Source organism: Phoca vitulina, unplaced genomic scaffold (assembly GCF_004348235.1).
Source record: "Phoca vitulina isolate PV1807 unplaced genomic scaffold, GSC_HSeal_1.0 scaffold5, whole genome shotgun sequence".
NCBI lineage: Eukaryota > Metazoa > Chordata > Mammalia > Carnivora > Phocidae > Phoca > Phoca vitulina.
Window position 1 is genome coordinate 75,819,718 of NW_022589708.1, and position 20,829 is coordinate 75,840,546.

The window sequence follows — 20,829 nt, forward strand, 5'->3', positions numbered from 1 at the left end:
AATGTGTTCTATCATATTGATTGATTTGTGAATGTTGAACCACCTTGCATCCCGGGGATAAATCCCACTTGGTCGTGGTGGATGATCCTTTTATTGTATTGTTGGATCCTATTAGCTAGGATTTTGTTGAGGATTTTGGAATCCATATTCATCAGGGTTATCGGTCTGAAATTCTCCTTTTTGATGGGGTCTTTGCCTGGTTTGGGGATTAAGGTAATGCTGGCCTCATAGAATGAGTTTGGAAGTTTTCCTTCTGTTTCTATTTTTTGAAACAGCTTCAGTAGAATAGGTATTATTTCTTCTTTGAATGTTTGGTAGAATTCCTCAGGGAATCCCTCAGGCCCTGGACTCTTGTTTTTTGGGAGGTTTTTGATCATGGCTTCAATCTCGTTACTGGTTGTTGGCCTATTCAGGTTGTCAATTTCTTCCTGTTTCAGTCTTGGCAGTTTATAGGTTTCCAGGAAGGCATCCATTTCTTCCAGGCTGCTTAATTTATTGGCATATAATTGTTGATAATAATTTCTAATAATTGTTTCTATTTCCTTGGTGTTAGTCATGATTTCTTCCCTTTCATTCATAATTTTAATTTGGGTCCTTTCTCTTTTCTTTTGGATAAGTCTGGCCAGTGGTTTATCGATCTTATTAATTCTTTCAAAGAACCAGACTTCTAGTTTCATTAATCTTATCTACTGCGTTTCTGGTTTCTAATTCATTGATCTCAGCTAATCTAAATTATTTCTCTTCTAATGCATGGCTTAAGCATCGTTTGTTGCTTTTTCTCTAGTTCTTTAAGGTGTAAAGTTAGTTGGTGAATTCGGGATTTTTCTCTTTTTTTGAGTGAGGCTTGGATGCCTATGTATTTCCCCCCTTAGGACCGCCTTTGTAGTATCCCATAGGTTTTGGACCAAAGTGTTTTCGTTCTCATTGGTTTCCATGAATTGTTTTAAGTTCTTCTTTGATTTCCTGGCTGACCCAAACATTCTTTTTTTTTTTTTTAAAGATTTTATTTATTTATTTGACAGAGAGAGACACAGCGAGAGAGGGAACACAAGCAGGGGAGTGGGAGAGGGAGAAGCAGGCTTCCCTCCGAGCAGGGAGCCCAATGCGGGGCTCGATCCCAGGACGCTGGGATCACGACCTGAACCGAAGGCAGATGCTTAACGACTGAGCCACCCAGGCGCCCCGGCTGACCCAAACATTCTTGAGCAGAGTGGTCTTTAGCTTCCAAGTATTTGAATTTCTTCCAGATTTTTTTTTTGTGATTGAGTTCCAGTTTTAAAGCATTATGGTCTGAGAATATGCAGGGAATAATCTCAGTCTTTTGGTATTGGCTGAGACCTTATTTGTGACCCAGTATGTGGTCTATTCTGGAGAAAGTTCCGTGTGTGCTCGAGAAGAATGAGTATTCTGTTGTTTTAGGGTGGAATGTTCTGTTTATGTCTATGAGGTCCATCTGGTTCAGTGTGTCATTCAAAGCTCTTGTTTCTTTGTTTATTTTTTGCTTAGATGATCTGTCTCTTGCTGAGAGTGGAGTATTGAGGTCTCCTACAATTAATGTATTATTATCAATATGACTACTTTGGTTAACAGTTGGCTCATGTAGATGGCTGCTCCCATGTTGGGTGCATAGATATTTACAGTTGTTAGATCTTCTTGTTGGATAGACCCTTTAAGAATGATATAATTTCCTTCTCTATCTCTAGCTACAGTCTTTAGCTTAAAATCTAATTTGTCTGATATAAGAATTGCTACCCCAGCTTTCTTTTGCGGCCCGTTGGCATGGAAGATGGATCTCCATCCCTTCACTTTCAGTCTGGATGTATCTTTAGGTTCAAAATGAGTCTCTTGTAGACAGCATAGGGATGGGTCCTGTCTTTTTATCCACTCTGCAACCCTGTGCCTTTTTATGGGAGCATTTTATGGTTGGAATAGGGTCCCCTACTCCTCCACCATCTTTTCCTCCCCTGACATGCATTTATTAATTTCAGTTGACTAAGAGCCAAACTAGATTTTTATTTGTTTTTATTTTTTAAGTTTTTATTCAAATTCCAGTTCATTAACATACAGTGTAATATTAGTTTCAGGTGTACAATATAGTGATTCAGCACTTCCATACTACATTGAGAGTGATTATTGAAAGATATGAATTAATTGTCATCATGTTGCCTGTGAAGTCCTTGTTTCTATAGATTGTCCCTGTAAATTTCTGTTGTAGATCACTCTTGGGGTCTTTCTCCTTTTATAGAACCCCCCTTAATATTTCTTGTAGGGCCAGCTTAGTGGTCACATATTGTTTTGTTTCTGCCTGTCTTGGAAGCTCTGCATCTCTCCATCCATTCTAAATGAAAGCCTTGCCGGATAAAGTGTTCTTAGCTTCATGTTCTTCTCATTTATTACCCTGAATATGTCTTGCCGGGCCTTTCTGGCTTGCCAGGTCTCTGTGAATAGGTCTGACGTTATTCTGATGTTCCTCCCTCTGTACGTAAGGACTCTCTTCCCCCCTAACTGCCCTTAAGATGATTTCCTTGGTTCTAAGATTTGTGAGTTTTACTATTACATGCTGGGGCGTTGGCCTCTTTTCCTTGCTCTTGGGAGGAGTCCTCTCTGCCTCTAGGACACGAATGTTTGTTTCATTTCCCAGATTAGGGAAGTTCTCAGCTACGATTTGCTCAAATATATCTTCTAGTCCTCTCTCTCTCTCTCCACCCCCTCAGGGATCCCAATAATTCTGTCATTGGAATGTTTCATGATGTCACTTATTTCTCTGATTCCGTTTTCATGGATTTTGAGTTGTTTCTCCCTGGCCACCTCTTTTTCCTTCTTTTCTATCAATTGGTCTTCTAGATCACTAATTCATTCTTCTGCCTCACTTACTGTAGGTGTTAGATTACCTAAATTAAATTGGATCTCATTAATAGCATTTTTAAGTTCTGCCAGTTCAGCTTTCATTTCTGCCCTTAGAGACTCTATGTTGCCATTGATCAATTTCTCCATTCTAGCTATTGTCTTCACAACTGCTACCCTGAATTCCATTTCTGACATTTTGGTTATATCTGTATCCATTTGTAAATCTGTGGCAGAAGTCAGTATCTGAGTCTTTCCTATTTTAGGGCTTCCTCCTCCTAGTCATTCTGTTGAGGAGTGGTTGAGGGAGTGTACAGAGTCCAAATTATTGACAACAACCCAAGCAAGATGCACCTGTTTTATAGGGACCTTAGGGTTGTCGGCCTCTTGTTCTCCCAGCCTGTCTTCTGGGGGAGGGACCTGCCATGCTGTTACTCAGGCAACCCTGTTTGGTCAGAGTTGCCCTGCCCATTGTGTGGTGGGGGGAATGGGCTCAGTGAAAACCGGTTTTGGGGGGCTTTTGTTCTCTGGTGGCTTTCCCTGGTGGCTTTCTGCATTTCTTCTGAGAGTCAGAGCAGAAGAGACAGTTTCCAACCCTCTGCCTCAGAACAGAGAGATCGCAGTCTGTTCTTCATTGAGTTCTCCAGGCCACACTATCTCTGTTTCTGTCTGTGCTGTTAAAAACTATAGTGTCTTGGGTTGTGCACCCCTCAGCAGCACTCCCAGTCCTCGTCTCCAGGTCGGGGCACATCTCTGCCTGTTGTGCTTCTAAAACGGCCAGCCCCCCCCCCCCCCCCGTTCACACACACGGCCCCGCCGCTCCAGGTTTCATTCCAGGGGGCTGCCCTAAAGTCTTTTCCCCACTGCTATCGGTCTGTGAGTCTGTGCCCAGTCCCCAGTGTGGGAGGCTTTCATACAACGTTGGTGCAGAATCCCGAAGGCTCCCTCCCCCTTCTGTTTATCTTCCGATATCTGCCCGCAGAATCACGGCTCCCCGTTTCATACCTCAAAACCTGCGATATTCTGTTTGTAGAGCTCCAGATATATTTCTTACATCTCAAGCTGATTTCATGGGTGTTCAGAATGGTCTGGTAGATATTCAACTCAATTCCGGGGACTGGTTGGAATAGGGTCCCCTACTCCTCCACCATCTTTTCCTCCCCTGACATGCATTTATTAATTTCAATTGACTAAGAGCCAAGCTAGATTTTTATTTGTTTTTATTTTTTAAGTTTTTATTCAAATTCCAGTTCATTAACATACAGTGTAATATTAGTTTCAGGTGTACAATATAGTGATTCAGCACTTCCATACTACATGTGGTGCTCATCACAACTACACTCCTTAATCTCCCAAACTAGATTTTTTAAAAATCTCTTTACCACGATGCCTGGGTGGCTCAGTCAGTTAAGTGTCTGCTTTTGGCTCAGGGGAGTCCTGCACCAGGCTCCCTGCTCAGCGGGAGCCTGCTTCTCCCTCTGCCTCTCCCCTTCCTTGTGCTCTCTCTTTTTCTCTTTCTCTCTGACAAATAAATAAATCTTTTAAAAAATTATTAAAAAAAAGATTCAACCTGTGCTCTTGATCCTTTCCCCTCCCAACTTCTCTTAAAAAAAAAATCTCTTTACCCATTTACACCGCACATGATATAAATATATTATTTAATTTGTATTTTGATAATGACTCTTTCCTTTGAACTAGTCTACTAGGATTGTATTCACCTTCTATATGTTTCTGTATATTTTTGGTAAACATTCCTTGAATTTACTACAGTATGTATAGTAGGCCTTGAATACGTAATTTTTGGTGGGTTTTTTTTTTTTTTTTGTATTTATCCTTTTATTTTGAAATAATTACAGATTCATGGGAAGTGGCAAAAAATAACACAGAGGTCCCATGTCACCTTCACCAGCAATGGTACTCATTTCCCCCAGCAGTAACATTTTCTGTAACTATAGGATGTGTTTCCTTTTATTACATAATTATTGATGAACTGTTTTTAGCTGTCCCTGTTCTTGCATGATCTCTTTCTTTACATCTTTCATTTTATTGGAAACCTGACAAGGAAAGAATTAAGCTTCATTAAATTTGTCCCTTTAACGTTTGCCATTTCTGTGTGGGTTTGAATCTCTGAGGTATCGGCCTTGCAATAAGTAGGGGTTATGTTGGGTTTAGCTCTTAGATCCATTACTTGGCATTTCTGTATCATTGTCTACAGAGCAGAAGTAGTAAACCTTTCAAAGATGCCTGATCACTGCTGCAGGCCCTGGGGCTGCTTGTTTCCCCGCTAAGCCGGGGCACCTTCCTACCCTCTCCATCGCCCGCTGCTGACTTGACTTTCCTCCTCATTCACCTTCTGTTCCCCCATCTGCCTGATCCTGAGTTCTGCCCATACCCCGTGCCAGACTGGGATCCCAGGGTTCTTCCAGGGCTGATGATTCTGCACTTCTCAGTGGACCACTCCCCACAACTTTCTCTAACCTTCTTAAGCCTTGGGAATCCAGCTCCTCCCACAGCTTCCTGTCTGACCACCCATCCATGGGAGCCCAACACCTGAGCCTCCTCTCGCCGGTGGTCTATGCCACTTCTCCTCCTGCCTGTTCAGGAATCTTGCACTCTCATCTCATTGTCTCTTCTCCTGTCTACATCTCCAGTCTGTGTCCCTGTAGGGTTCATTGCCATCAGCATTTCTTAAGCTTGCTTGTGCATTTTCCAACCTCAAACAGACTTCTCCCTCCCTCTTTGCCTCTGCAGTACTGCCCTTACTCTCCGCACCTCTCTGGCACACTCCTGGAAACAGTGCTGTGTTCTGGGTCTCATCTCCCACTCGGCTCCAGCCCTCTCCCATGGCGCCCCTGCCCCTGGCACTCTGGCAGCTGCTTGCGTTACTGGCGTGTGTCACTGGTACACTAACTATAGCCTCTTGGTTTTTTTCGTAACCCACTTCTGCCTTCCTCCTCTCCAGTGTCTACGCTGCAGCCAAAAGAATCTTTTAAAAACACAGATCTAAACTTGTGACTTCTTTGCTTAAAACTCCCCAGTGGCTTACCATGATGCAGAGTCTGAGAGTGGAGACCAGTGTCCCTGCTTGGCTCCTACCTGCCTCTCCAGCCTGCTGGAACCCTCCTCCTTTCCTGCCCATGGCTCCCTCACCACCTACCAAGGAACCTCTTCTGCCCTTCACACACGGGGTTTCTTCTGCCTAGGATGCTTCTTTCTCCCTGCAGCCCATCCCTTTCTCTTTAATGCCTGTTCATTGTGCAAATTTCACGTCTACGTTAGTTCCTCAGTTAAGCCTTTCTAGGTCATGGCTCTCCTACCGACCTGCACTGCTTTTCTGTCTTAGTACTCATGGTAGTTGTTAACTCTTGTTAAAATTGTGCTTACATGAGTAATGCCAGCCTGTGAAGCTCATGGGGCCAGGATCCTGTCTGTTTGCCATTTTCTGTCCCTGAGACCTAATACAGTGCTCATCCACAGTACTTTTCATTGTTGGAAAAATGAGAAAATGCCATCCTTCCACATACTTTTTTTTTTTTAATGAAAACAAAACTATTAAAGCTTTGTGAGGCATGAAAAATCCAAGTATAGCACAAGTCCTATCAGCTGAAGATATAATGTAAAGTGAGGTTTAAGGAAATTGAACATTCTGATAGAGGCTTTTGGCATATATGACTTAACTAAATCTTGACTTTTTAAAATCCTGTCTGAGGAAATTTTTGTTTTATACAAGATGGCTGCCCCTGGTGTGAGAAAGCCCCAGGCCTTTCACCTGTGTCAGACTCTATACTATACAACCTCCTTCAATCCATGTCTTAACTCCTTAAAATTCCCTTTGTTGCCTGGTATGCCTTTCTTATAGCCAAATGGGAAGAAGAGAGAACAGGCTTTGTCGTCTGAGCCTTCATCACGTACTGCTGTAGTCTTTCACTGAAGCCTTTCTTAAATGATCATTCTAGTGTTCATTCATTCCTTCTGGAAATATTTATGGAGTGTCTGCTGTAGTCTGGGCACTCTGAGGGGATACGTGTAAATATGGCAGTGCCCAGTCCCCCTTCCAGCAGACAGCTCACAGTGGTCATTCATGGGTGGTTAATTTACACAACGGTAGTGCTAGGAACCTGCCCCAGGTGTCTTTTATAATGGGTTTCTCTGTAGAGGGGCTTTTAGCTTCATTTAGATTATACATAGAGTTGTATAATGTGGTAGCTGTCTTCAATAAACATCAATATTAATGATATTAACGTAGAGTAAGTTGACTGAAGGACTTCCTTGACTACATTATTAGTGTATTTCTAAGTGAATATGTGATGTTATGTGATTAGGCCTAATTAGTCTCAGGAAGGAAGCCTTAAATCAGATAGGGTCATTATACTGAGTTTCCAAGCTCTGCAGTTCTTTCAGGTTGGAAAATAAAAGAATGTGCAATTCATTATCGTGGTTATTTGTTAGGATATCAGTTCAGCTTTAATACTGGCTGACACCATGGATTATCATCTGTTTCTCTACACTTGACTCCTTTATTCCTATCATCCGTTATTAGATGCACTTAACATTCAACAGAGCACTTGAACAGGCTTTCACTGGTAACAAAGGAACAGAAAAAGCAATCACTTTTACAAAGGTTTTAAACAGATTTTTAAAGATCAATGCCACTATCTTAGTTCCCTGTAGTGCTGTATTTTTCATGTACAAACCCTCATTTAAGTCACTGTGACTAAATTCAGTTATTAATTTTTTCATTTGTTGTCGTTTTTTTAACTGTCCTACTCCATAAGCACACAGTGCGGCAACTCATTAAGTAACTTACTCACATATATGTTCTTTTGTTTTTCAAGTCACTGCCCAAAAATATGGTGTCTCGGCTTTGTGAATCGAAAAAGGTGTGTGCTGCAGCTGATATGCAACTTCAGGTATGTATGTACCTTTGTTCTGAAGTTTTTCAGAGTAATTATTCAAAATAAATATATAACTTTAAATTCTTGCCAGTGCTGCACATTTATTATAATAATCAGGCTTCTAAGACATCTTTCATCTGAGTTCAAAGAACTTGACCCAAACTGACTTGTTCAGTCCTCACACCATCCTTGTGAAGTGGATGTTAAATAAGGTTATTTCCCATTTTCAGTCGGGAAAATCAAAGCTTGGGAAAGGCACGAAAGGCACGTGACTTCTTCTAAATCATACATTTCAGCAACTATGTTATATTTTATGTCACTTTGTATCTTTTTAAAATTTTGTAGTTTTGACGTGAAGTTTAAACAGTAACGACTGTTAGTTTTAGATAATATTCAAAGCCAGTTTTCTAGGTTTCCAGATACAGACTAGAAAAACCTTATGAACCATCTGGATGTCAGGTCTGCATGATATACCAGATGTTTCGGTTACATGTAATTACTGAGATTGTTTATGGAATTCTTACTCTTCATCAGGTCTTGAGAATTCTATAAACACAGCCTAAACACTGTCTTTCATCTCAGGCAATATTCATTTTATAATGATCCAGCTACCCATTTAAAAGTGTGGGCACCATTTAATTGCTCTATGGTTTTGTAAAATTCAGCCCTTATGAACTCTGTTTATGTTGTACCTTAAAATATATATTTGAAGAAAATGTACACTATAGAGAAAACTGTGGATTTATATTTGATTTACATTAATGACTGTGCATATCAATATAATTTTAAAAAGACCTCTGAATTATTTGAAAAAATTAGCATTACTCAGCAAAAGTCTTTTGATGTGCCCGTACCTATAGTGGAAGTCCTACTTTTTTTTTTTTTTAAAGATTTTATTTATTTATTTGACAGAGAGAGAGTTAGCGAGAGCAGGAACACAAGCAGGGGGAGTGGGAGAGGAAGAAATAGACTCCCCACGGAGCAGGGAGCCCGATGCAGGGCTCGATCCCAGGACCCTGGGGTCATGACCTGAGCTGCAGGCAGATGCTTAACGGCTGAGCCACCTAGGCGCCCCGGAAGTCCTACCTTTTAACAGCCTGGGTTGTGGTTTTCTTTTTGAATATTTGTTCCAAAGATTTTCTTTTAAAATGGAAAACCAACCTTTCCTTCCTTCCACCCTCCAAAAGAATAACCCCCTGAGAGACAGGGGAAGAGAGAGGAGAAGGAGGTGAATTCTTGCCAGAAGACCTCCCCGTGCCAGCTTTCCTATCCCACAATAGTCCCCTTGTACAGTGCCCACAAATAAGGGGGGAAAGGAAATGAATTGTTCCAGGTTTCTAAGGGGGTATACACAGTGTTCTTAAAATTGCAAATTTTTTTTTTCTCTTGTGCATTGTTTCAAAAAATAGGCTCCTGTTTTTCTGTGGCTCTAAGGCTGTTGGTCCCAGGCGAGCGTGACTCCCTGGGTGGGCAGATAGGCTCATCACTTTAGAATTGTTTGGTTTATCAGCAAATAAGCATGAAATACATGCACATTTCATTTATTACGCTCCGTTTTTATCTTTAAAAAAAGTCATTCCATGTTTATGCCTTTCATTTGTGGAAGGCATAACTATAGGAATGAAACTTTTGAATTCTGACTTGTTTATAGACTGGCAAACAAAAAACAGAAAACAAAACACCTTAGTGGAAGTTAGAATTTAAGTTTCAGTTCCTAATAACTTATTCTCTTAGAATTATAGACAAGATGCAGATGAGTAATTTTGGCTCCTCTGATTACTTTATGCATTGTTACTCATTATAGAATTTAGAATTGAAAGAGCTGTATTTAGCTATATGTTTAGATTACCAGTTAGAGTAAGGCGATATTTATATTTAGGAAATGTCTGTATTTTTCTAGGGAAGGTTTAAACTTGACTTATAATTTAGAACCATAATTCTATATCTAGATGAAGCCAAAAGCTAGAGGTCATTTAAATTTTTTCTTTTATCCAAACTAATCCTCAGTTCTTTTAAGTCAACAGCTGCACATTCTCTACAAATTCCATTTTCAAATCAGAAAGATACATATCAGAAACATAATTGCGTGTCAGAATTTTTCTTTTAAAATAAAACAGGTTTTCTACTTCCTTGCTTCAGGTGAACTCCAAACAATGCTAATACTCAAGCCAAATGTTCCAGTGAAAAAGCCCTTTATCTTTACTTCAGATTTGCTCTGTAAAATTTAGTTTTCAGAACTTTGTAAGCAGCAGATTTCATGTTCAAACTAACGCTTTATTCTCATGTCATGTTTCAATGGCTTGTATCCTCTCCTCAGAGGTGAGTGATCCTCCCTCCCGGTCACCTCCATAAGACAGAGCTGCCCGCGCATGGCAGCTGCTTCCCTGGTATCTCCCGACACCGGGGGTGGGGGCTGGCTTGGCCCTGGCCCTGGCCCCAGACTGGGCAACAGCTGCACCAGAATTCTTTGTAACATCTGTACTTGCCAGACGACGGATTGCTATTCCTTTTCTTCACCTCGCCCCATCTATTTCATGTTCTGTCCCTTCTCCTCACAAAACTGGGATTCGGACCATTGCATTGCTCCCATTTAAGATACAGCAGGATTCTAGGAAGAAACCAAACAGGATTTACTAGATCCAGAGGGTCACAAGTTGTAATAACTAACTATTATTTCCAACTATATATTTTATGTATATCTATATAGATATCTATGGGCCAAATTCCAGTTTTGTGGTCACAAATTTAATTTACTCCATTGTACATAAAGAGTGCCTTGTAGATAAGGTTCAAAAATTTTTTAATATCCTTCATCATGAAAAGGTTGAGAGCTTTCCTTTTCATCATCAGCGTGGTCTTAAATGTGGTACAAAATACGTCTCAAGCCATATACACTTAAATTTGTGAATGTTTTCAGCTGGTATGTGTAATTATTATTCTGGTACACTTATATAACACCTTTGGCCCACCACATCTTAGATGGAAGGATGGACTGCCAAAACTAAGCAGACGTTTTCATCTATCTAGGTCTTTTATGCCACTCTGGATCAGATCTACCATGGGAAGCACCCCCTGAGGACATCAACTACAGACATTCTCAGGGAAACACAGGAGAAATTTTATGGCTTGCCATACGTTCCAAATACTGTGAGTCTTGCATTTTGATTCTGTTGTGTGCCATTGAACGGTCCAGCTAGTGTCTCCGTCAGAGTGAGTAGGTCATGGTCACCTTCCTCTTTGCAGAATTCGAAACCCCTACACCTAGGTCAAGGTTTCCTACGGGCAAATGCTAAAAATTGCCTGGCCCATTTAGTATCTCCAACCATCCATTCACATGTGCTTATTTTCTTCCTGTTAGCAGTGTGTTTCTGGATTCCTGGGAAGGTGGGGGTGAAAAAGGTCACTGGAGTTAGTCTGTATTCTTTTTTGTTATTTTCCTATAGTGAGAAAGATGGTTAGTGATATAAGATGAATGTGATTATCAGCCCCTAACCATTTCCATTGCAAGGGAAATTGACATTTATTGAGTACCTTATTTGTATCAGGAATATATAATATATATTATATTATATATAAGTTTTGCATATCCTATTTCATTTAGTATGGCCAGTCAGCATGGAAAGCAGGAGTATTATTACCACTTATTGAGTGATAGGCGCCAGATTCCATCTAGCTGCTTTGCAAGAGAACCTCTAATTTCACTCTCTAACAAGTTAGATAATATCCCCATATTTGGGGCTCATATTGAGGCTCATACGCATTACATGTCTTCTCTAAGACCATTTAGGTTATGTTGGGGTTCATGAAATCATGCTGTTCCATTGCTCCAAGGCTCCTGTAAGGAAGCTGGGTGTGGCGGAGACAGTGTTGGCTGGTGCAGTTAGCAATGCGACCAACACTTATGTTACTCGGGACTCTCAGTTGCAGCTGGTAGAAACCCAACTCCTATTGCTTAAGCTGAAAAGGGAATTTATTGAGTCTCATAACTGAAAGGTGCAAGGGTATATCAGGTAAGTTGGATCTAGTTAGTTCTTACACAATATCATTCAAAACGTTTTTCTTTCTTTTTCTTTCTTTCTTTCCATTTCTCGGGTCTGTCTTTTTTGGGATTTGTTTTGTTCTCAGGCAGGCAGCCCTGACGAAGTGGTGTCATGGCTGCTGGTAGGGCCTGGTTTGTATTCTTCCGGCTAGGCCAGTTTGATAGAGAACGAATGTGAAAGTGCTTTGTTAATTGTAATGCCGAATAAATGCTATTACGGTATTGGGTACCATACGCGCTAAGAGGCTCATCAGTAAGTGCTAATTGTCCAGTGGATCTTCAGGTCCTGATACTCAGATGTACATGGGAACAATTCAAATTGACCAGACAAGTAAAGTAACAGTGTATTTTATCTTCGTAATACTTATCAATACTTATCAATAGCTTTGGTTGTCTTAGAAGCTTAATCATCTGCTTCAGATAGATAATGCTAGTCATACTACATACCTATTTTTGACTTTCTGTGTAATTTATTGTTTTAATGCCATGTATTATTGAACTCTGGATTATCTATATTAGTGAAAATTTGTGGTAATGAGAATAAGCTAACTATTCTTCAGTGGAATAAATCGTAATAACAATTACCTAGGTTTAATAGCTTTTTCCAGTTTACAGAACACTGCCTGATTCATGTGCTGTTGTGCTTATGTGTTTTTGTGCTCAGTTTATAGTCTTCTTTGCTTAGTTTTAAAATGGATGTGACTTAAACTCTGTGTAGTCATAACATGCCCAGAAAGTGGTAAAGTCATAGGAAGGCCAAAATTAGGAGGAGCTGAGAAGCTTTCCTACGTGGCAGAACTTGAGCTTGGCCAAGCTGCTTGCCCCCCCACCCTACCTTTCTTTTTCTTAGGTTATATAGTGATGTAGCTCTACCTCTCCTTAGAAGAGAACTCAAACTTCCCTACCATCCAGGATTCTTTTGTGCAATAAGTAAATATACAAAGATGAGATAACAGTGTGAACCAAATTCTGAATCAACTATCAGTAAATTATTTTTAATTTAAAAAGGATGATGATGTTAGTAAGCCCACTATCCTGGTCCTACTTCCTTTTGATAAAATACAAAGATTTATCTCTTCACTGGGATTGTTTCCCTTGTTTATTGTCAGTAGCCATAGCCCTTTGAGTACGTTGTTTTGAGGGGTCTTTAGAAGAAGCATAGCTACATTTAGAGAAGAAAGATTCTTTTAAGGCTTTTTTTTTTTTTTTTTTTTTTTTAAAGAAAAAGGGCTTGTTTAGGTTTGCATAAATATTTTATTCTTCCTACTTAGAAACCTCTGCATTTCCTCATTCAGTTCATCATTAAACTTACAACAAACATTTCCATAAAGAATAAGTCGAGGATGCTCATTGGAATTCTTCAGTGCAACATTCATTAGGGCAATAAGACAAGGAAAAGAAAAAATATAAGCATTAGAAAGGAAGTAACAAAACTGTCATTATTTGCAGATGATTTATTGTTTGCTGAGAAAATCCAAAGTATGTATAGGTAAATTAGTGAAATTAATGAGAAGTTAGCAACTTTTCTGGATGAAGAATATATAAAAATTAATATTCCATCTCTGTTTATCATCAACAAACTGAAAAGCAGTTTTAAAGATACCATTGTGGAAATAAAAAGTATGAGGTACCTACTAAAAAAATCTAAAATAAGAACAAATATTATTAAGATGTCTATACTACCCAAAGCAATCTACGGATTTAATGCAATCCCTATCAAAATGCCACCAGCATTTTTCAGAGCTAAAAAAACCATCCTAAAATTTGTATGGAACCACAAAAGACCCCAAATAGCCAAAACAATCCTGAAAAAGAAAGCAAAGCTGGAGGCATCACAATTCCAGACTTCAAGTTATATTATAAAGGTGTAGTCATGAAGACAGTATGGTACTGGCACAAAAACAGACACATAGATCGATGGAACAGAATAGAAAACCCAGAAATGAATCCACAACTCTGTGGCCAACTAATCTTCAACAAATCATGAAAGAATATTCAGTGGGAAAAAGACAGTCTCTTCAACAAATGGTGTTGGGAAAACTGGACAGCCACATGCAGAAGAGTGAAACTGGACCACTTTCTTACACCATATACAAAAATAAATTCAAAATGGATGAAAGACCTAAATGTGAGACAGGGAACCATCAAAATCCTAGAGGAGAACACACGCAGTAACCTCTTTGACCTTGGCCATTGCAACTTCTTACTAGGCATGTCTCCTGAGGCAAAGGAAACAAAAGTAAAAATAAGCTACTGGGACTTAATCAAAATAAAAGGCTTCTTGCACAGTGAAGGAAACAATCAACAGATAAAAGGCAGATATTTGCAAATGATATGTCTGATAAAAGGTTAGTATCCAAAATATATAAAGAACTTACAATGTTGAACACCCAAAAACCAAATAATCCAGTTAAAAAAATGGTCAGAAGACATGAATAGATATTTTCTAAGGAAGACATCCAGATGACAGACACACAAAAAGATTCACAACATCACTCATCAGGGAAATACAAATCAAAATTACAATGAGATATCACCTGTGAGTTGGTTACCCACTTAGTCAGAATGGCTAAAATGAACAACGCAGGAAACAACAGGTGTTGGCAAGGATGTGGAGAAAGGGGAACCTTTTTACGCTGTTGGTGGGAATGCAGACTGGTACAGCCACTGTGGAAAACAGTATGGAGGTTCCTCAAAAAGTTAAATATAGAACTACCCTATGATCCAGCAATTGCACTACTAGGTATTTACCCAAAGGATATAAAAGTACTGATTTGAAGGGATGCATGCACCCCGATGTTCATAGCTGGAAAGAGGTGAATGTCCGTCAATTGATGAATGGATAAAGAAGCTGTGGTATATACACACAATGGAATATTACTCAGCTATCAAGAAGAATGAAATCTTGCTATTTGCAATGACATGGGTGGAGCTAGAGGGTATAATGCTAAGTGAAATAAGTCAGAGAAAGACAAATACCATATGATCTCAAGAAACAAAATATATATATATACATATATATATATATATATATATATATACATATATATATAAATACCATATGTTTAAGAAACAAAACAGATGAACATGGTGGGAGAAAAAAGGAAGCAAACCAGGAAACAGACTCTTAACTATACAGAACAAACTGAAGATTATTGGAGGGGAGGTGGGCGGGGGGAATGGGTTAAATAGATGGTGGGGAGTAAGGAGTGCATTTGCTGTGATGAGCATGGGGTGTTGTATGTAAGTTTGAATCACCATATTGTACACCTGAAGCTAATATTACACTGTATGTTAACTAACTGGAATTTAAATAAAAACTTGAAAACAAATCTAAAATAGAAGGTGTATTATCTTTATTTTTAAAATCCTAAATAAGTGAGGAATTGAACCATATTTATAGATAAGATTTAGTACCAAAAAGATACTAAATTTTTCTCCAATTAATGTATTATTCTCCAGTTAATTTAATGTAATTCTATTGGTTTGTTTGTTTGACCCTGTACAGTTTTATATGGAAGAGCAATGGCCCAAGAATAGCGAGGGCAATTTTGAAGAATAGCAGCAAGTTGGTAGACTTGCCCACTTGGGATTAGTGTCCAAATAAAGCAGTAGGAGCTGAGGCAGTGTAACACTGGTGTGGGACAGATGAATAGAACAGTGGAACAGAGCCAGGAGCCCAAATGTGGCTTCAACACATTTATGGACTCCTGAGCCTAAGCTGGTGGCCATGTAGATCTGTGGGCCAAGAAGAGACTAGTCTTTTTTAAAAATGGTGCTGTAAGGATTGATCATCCATATGGATAAGATGAAACTTGTATCTTGGTCTCATTCTGCACACAAATATAAAGTGGGTTGAAGACCCAAATGTGAGAGGTAAAGCTTTAAATTTTTAGAAGATAATACAAAAGAATGGCCTTCTGATTGCTCCCTTTTTACTTACTCAGACTATTTTATATCTTATTTACAGTATAAAAGGCATTAACCATAAGGCAACACTGATAAATTCAACTGTATGGAAATTCGAATCTTCTGTTTATCAAAAGAAATGTAAAAAATAGTGAAAGGAAAGCTACAGACTGGAAGTAGATATTTTCAGCACCTATAACTGGGATATTTTTCTTTCTTTCTTTCTTTCTTTCTTTCTTTCTTTCTTTCTTTCTTTCTTTTTCTTTCTTTCTTTCTTTCTTTCTTTCTTTCTTTCTTTCTTTCTTTCTTTCTTTTTATTATGGTAAAAAAAAAAAAAACCCCACATAAGGAGTATTTTTGAAGTGCTTTGAATGGGCAAAAGGCATAGATGTGCAGTGAGCCATATAAAATGACCTCCATATTCATCAGTGACTGCTGATTCAAACCGTATTAGGACAGCACCCTAGTCTCACCAGTTTGGCAAACAAATACGACCGTTGACAGTAGCCACTGTCGACAAGGTGTGGAGTCACAGGTGCTCCTACCTGTGTGGGTAGGAGTGCACATTTGGTGTGGCCACTTTGGAAGACAGTTGGGCATTATCGTTAAAGCTGAAGATGAACATTCCCTATGACCCAGCAACACAACTCATATATCCAACCTGGGGAAGTGTTGTCTTGTTAAGAATAGGAAGATTTATAACAGCACTGTTTGTACACGGAAAAAAAGAAAGAAGTGGGATTCTGGAAAGAACCCAAGTGACTGTCAATGGAAAATGGGTAAATACTTTGTGTCATATTCATTGACTGGAATACTATTCAGTGGAAATTGAGGGAGACAGGCACAATTGAATTTAACAGGCATGATGTCAAGTAAAAAAAAAGGGTTCCAGAAGAATTAAACTGTGTACATTTATAATAACATTCAAAATCATGCAAAACTAAGTTCATTATCATAGGTAAATACATAAGCAGTAAAACTATTAAGAAAAGCGAAAGAATAGTAAGCACAAAATTCAGATGGGGTGTACCTCTGGAACAACGGATGGGATCATAGAAGTCTTAGAAGTATCTTATTTCTTAAACTCAGTAGTGGGTATAACACTGATAGTTTCATCATTCTCCCTATCTTAGTAGTATGTAGTAGGAAATGAGTATGTAGAAAATATTTCTAAGTCTTAAAAGGTTATTTTGGCTGCAACATATGTGGTAAAGAATGGACTTAGGGAGACCAGTTGGGAAGTTACTCAGGCGCCAGGATAGAGTTGGTGGCTTGAACTAGGAAAGTGGCTATGGAGAAGGTAAGATTGAAGTGGGCAGGAGAACAGTGTAGAAGACAGAATCCATAAGGCGAGGTGGTAGGCTGGGCGTGGACGTGGAGGTAATGGAGAATGACTGCGGGTTTATCGTGAGTATCGACCGGGGAGGGGGACTTCAGAGCATCCTGCCTTGCAGGCTGAAAGAGTGACAGTTTTCCTATAAACTTATCTCCAGGAACTGTTTCTCTCAAATGAATCCTTTTATTCCCTCAAATGAAACCCTGAGAAAAGGAGAAAATAATTTAAACAACAACCTACAGAGTATTCATAATGTTGATAGAGACTGCACAAATTATATGTATGTAATGTGGTCTAAACTTTTAGATGGTGATTATATATGTGTCTATATTAACGTCTCCCTAAGTGCATTAATAGCTCTTCTTGGGAATAAAGCATCCCATCAGTTATGTTTGAGAAGTACTCGTTTAAATAATGTTAAATGGGCTTCTCTGCTGCAGGGCTTCTCAGCATCTGCAATAAGCTAATGAACATTATGAGTCTCTCATGCTGTGTTCCCAAGCTTGCTGACCATGAAAGTCTTCCTGGTTCATTTCTAGGCATTAGCCCCATGTAGGTCATATTTTAGCAAACTCTGCACTTATGCAACTATTTGACAGGGGAAGCTCCATTAATAATTCTGCAATAAATAATGGGTGCTTATTTTTCAAGTGAATAAATAGCCTTATTATGTCAGCAATTTGTTAATATTTATGAGAGAGCTAAGTACTCTGTATAATATATGGATGAATTTAATTTGTAATTTTCTTGCTATTCTAACAGTAGTTTGCTAGGGACCCAAAAAGCTCTTGCTCAGTTGTAGAGGGCAACTTTACAGCATGTACCAATAGGCTAGTCTTCTACTGTTACCACTTTTATTCTATTCAGAGCATAATGTTTTGTTTTTATATTAATGATCATCTCTTCTCAGAATGATTGTGTATCTCCCCCATTATCTATTCAGAGAGTAGAAAATGCTGTATTTATTTTTATAATACTCCAATACTCTGGAGCAGTTGAGAGACAGTCATGTCAAGGAGAGTCTGGGGCGAAACCTTTCTCTAGCCTTATGATCCTTCGGTTCTGGCCTCGTGAGTATTTTTCAAGTTCAGAGCATGAACAACTGACTCTGCTGATAGACTGCAGTTTTCCAAGATTTGTTAATGACTCATTTGTATCTCACTTGTTTGAACTAATTTTGTAGGTTTGTGAACTTAGTTGGTAAAGCTGCATCTCACATGCAGCTCTCCTGGGAGGAACAGTATTCTCTAAATCAGTCTTGCCGCCAGTGAGACCTTCTTTGTCCTTTACCCACCTCATGTTGAAAACAGTTATGTGGGGGCGCCTGGGTGGCTCAGTCTGTTAAGTGTCTGATTCTTGGTTTCGGCTCAAGTCATGATCTCATGGGTCCTGGGATCGAGCCCCAAGTCTGGCTCCCCTCTCAGTGGGGAGCCTGCTTGAAGATTCTCTCCCTTCGCCCCCTGCCCCACTCACGTGCGCACACTCTCTCTCAAATAAATAAATAAATCTTAGAAAAAGGAGAAAAAGAAAACACTGATGTGTACAGAACAAGAAAGTCCCCAGCACCTGTCTTTATTTCATGAGAATATCATAATAATATGTCTGAGAAGATTGTCTTTCTTGTCCATTTTAATTTAAAATTTCCTGTCTTGATTAGAGCTAAAATAAAAGAATATTTTAGGAAAGCACTTACTGGGATTGAACGACATGTTGATCTCTGGTCATTATTGGTGTGAGAACAAACACCAACAAAGAATGCGAAAAGAAGGCATGTTTCTTGTGAATATTATTCCTTCCACATTGAAAAGCTCCAGTTTTTTAAATCCAGTGACAAACTCATGACAGCCCAGTATTACACTGAGTGCAAGTGGCACATGAGTTGCACTTTACTTGAGGTAGGGGAGCCGGGAAGGTGTCTGATCTCCACGCGTTGCTTGCCCCCTCATCTGTTTGGGTGGGCATGTGCTGCGGGCTTCTCAGGGAGTATACCTGATTGGCTTCCACCTGCTCCAGGTGCATCATTTCCAAAAGGCTTCTGCCACTGGAGACTGATTTCTATTGAGACTTATGTCTATGATGTCTAATTATATGGAAGAGATCTATATAATTCGCACTAAGTGTAATTATCTATAGTATACCTTCTTATAAGAAGAGCTGGAAGTTGTGCCAAAGAGCAAACACCCTTTTGTTATGTAGCATAAAGAAAACCATTTCCAAATCCCAATTTACATATTTGTACTCTAATTCAATTATGTTACTTATATTATTATAGATAACATTTGTAAATTATTTTTAACAATTGATATATTTATAATATATATTTTTATTAAGTGCCTACTGTATGCCATATACTGCCTAGGAGATGGGAATATAGTGTGGATGAAACAGACCAAAATCCTTCCCTCAGGGAACCTATATTAGCAATGGCTTATTTGGGGGTATGTATACATAATTACCATTCTGTCTGGCTGTCCGCCAAATATTTCATTATTAAGCAAAATATTCTTTGAGCCCCTCAAATTGCTTTGTGAGCAGATGGACTGAACATAAAAGCTGAACGATTGAGACATTTTGAAGCATAATACAGCTAATACAAAGGATATGTTGAGACCCTGATTTTTTCAAAGGGGGGGCTTTGTACCTGAAATATTCATGAGAAAAAGAGGGGCCTTTTGTTTTTTCATTGGGTTCTGACATTCTTCCTCACCCTTGCTGATGTGATGACTCTGCATCAGTAAGAATTTGTGCACGTGTAGATCTGGCCAGCCACCTGGAGGTCAAGCAAAAATTAACAGGTGGCTAGGAGGACTAGAGGAGTGGTTTAGGGGCTCGGTGGGCCATCAGACAGAGCTGGGGATGTGGTGTTTTGATAGGTTGGGAGGTGAGAGAAGAGAAGAGGAATGGGGAATGATGTGAAGGAGGCCATCTGTGGGGCTGGGGGACCAGGAGGACATTGAGTGGAACATGGAATACAGGAGGGATATTTATGGCATGAGGGGTGCAAAGATGTTGAGTACAGTTTGAAGTGACAGTAGAATATCCAAGTGGAGATGCCTGTGAACAGCAGTTGGATCAATGGGTCTGAAGACCAGAAAACAAATCAAGGCTAGAGCTATATAGATTTGATAGATCTTCACCCCAAAGAGATAGAGATAAAGAGAGAGAGAGAGAACTATAAGCTATGGTCACAGACAGCGTTGAGCAGGGAGAACTTGCTGAGTAAGATGAAGGGAAATTTAGAAGATGACTCAGGGGAATATTTCAGCAATGGACACACAGTAGATCAGCCAGTGTGGTTGGAGAAGATCTAATTGGAACAACTTTTTTTCAAGTACCAGCAAAAACTAAAATTTTAAAATACTATTTTCTGGGGGTGCCTGGGTGGCTCAGTCGTTAAGCGTCTGCCTTCGGCTCAGGTCATGATCTCAGGGTCCTGGGATCGAGCCCCGCATCGGGCTCCCTGCTCAGCGGGAAGCCTGCTTCTCCCTCTCCCACTCCCCCTGCTTGTGCTCTCTCTTGCTGTGTCTCTGTCAAATAAATAAATAAAATCTTAAAAAAAAATTTAAAATACTGTTTTCTGTTTCTGCTACTACAATTACAACGATATAATGCTCTGCTCTTTTCTATTATTTCCAGGTTACATTGACTGTATGGTAGCTTGGAGTATTGTTTATAGAATATTTATTTTGGATGTGTGTTCTGAGTTCCCAAATAACAGACTAATAAATAAACTTTTAGCATACAATTTATATGTAATTTGAGGGCTTCCCATCTTGAAATTGCTCAATTTTTAGAGCTGATTCTTA

The 20,829-nt window shown here is 39.3% G+C and overlaps 1 protein-coding gene across 5 annotated transcripts in view; it reads left to right on the top strand.

Moving 5' to 3' along the window:
* Positions 1-20,829, top strand: part of MIPEP (mitochondrial intermediate peptidase) — a 189,513-nt gene that overhangs the window by 105,151 nt on the left and 63,533 nt on the right. For all 5 annotated transcript variants that reach the window (XR_004299262.1, XR_004299260.1, XR_004299261.1 and 2 more), the window contains exons 15-16: positions 7,680-7,754; positions 10,767-10,886. Coding sequence is in view for 2 of the 5 variants with exons in the window: in XM_032403337.1 (XP_032259228.1) it covers positions 7,680-7,754; positions 10,767-10,886 (195 nt within the window). In the remaining 3 variants the exon portion in view is untranslated. The remainder of the gene's footprint in view (positions 1-7,679; positions 7,755-10,766; positions 10,887-20,829) is intronic.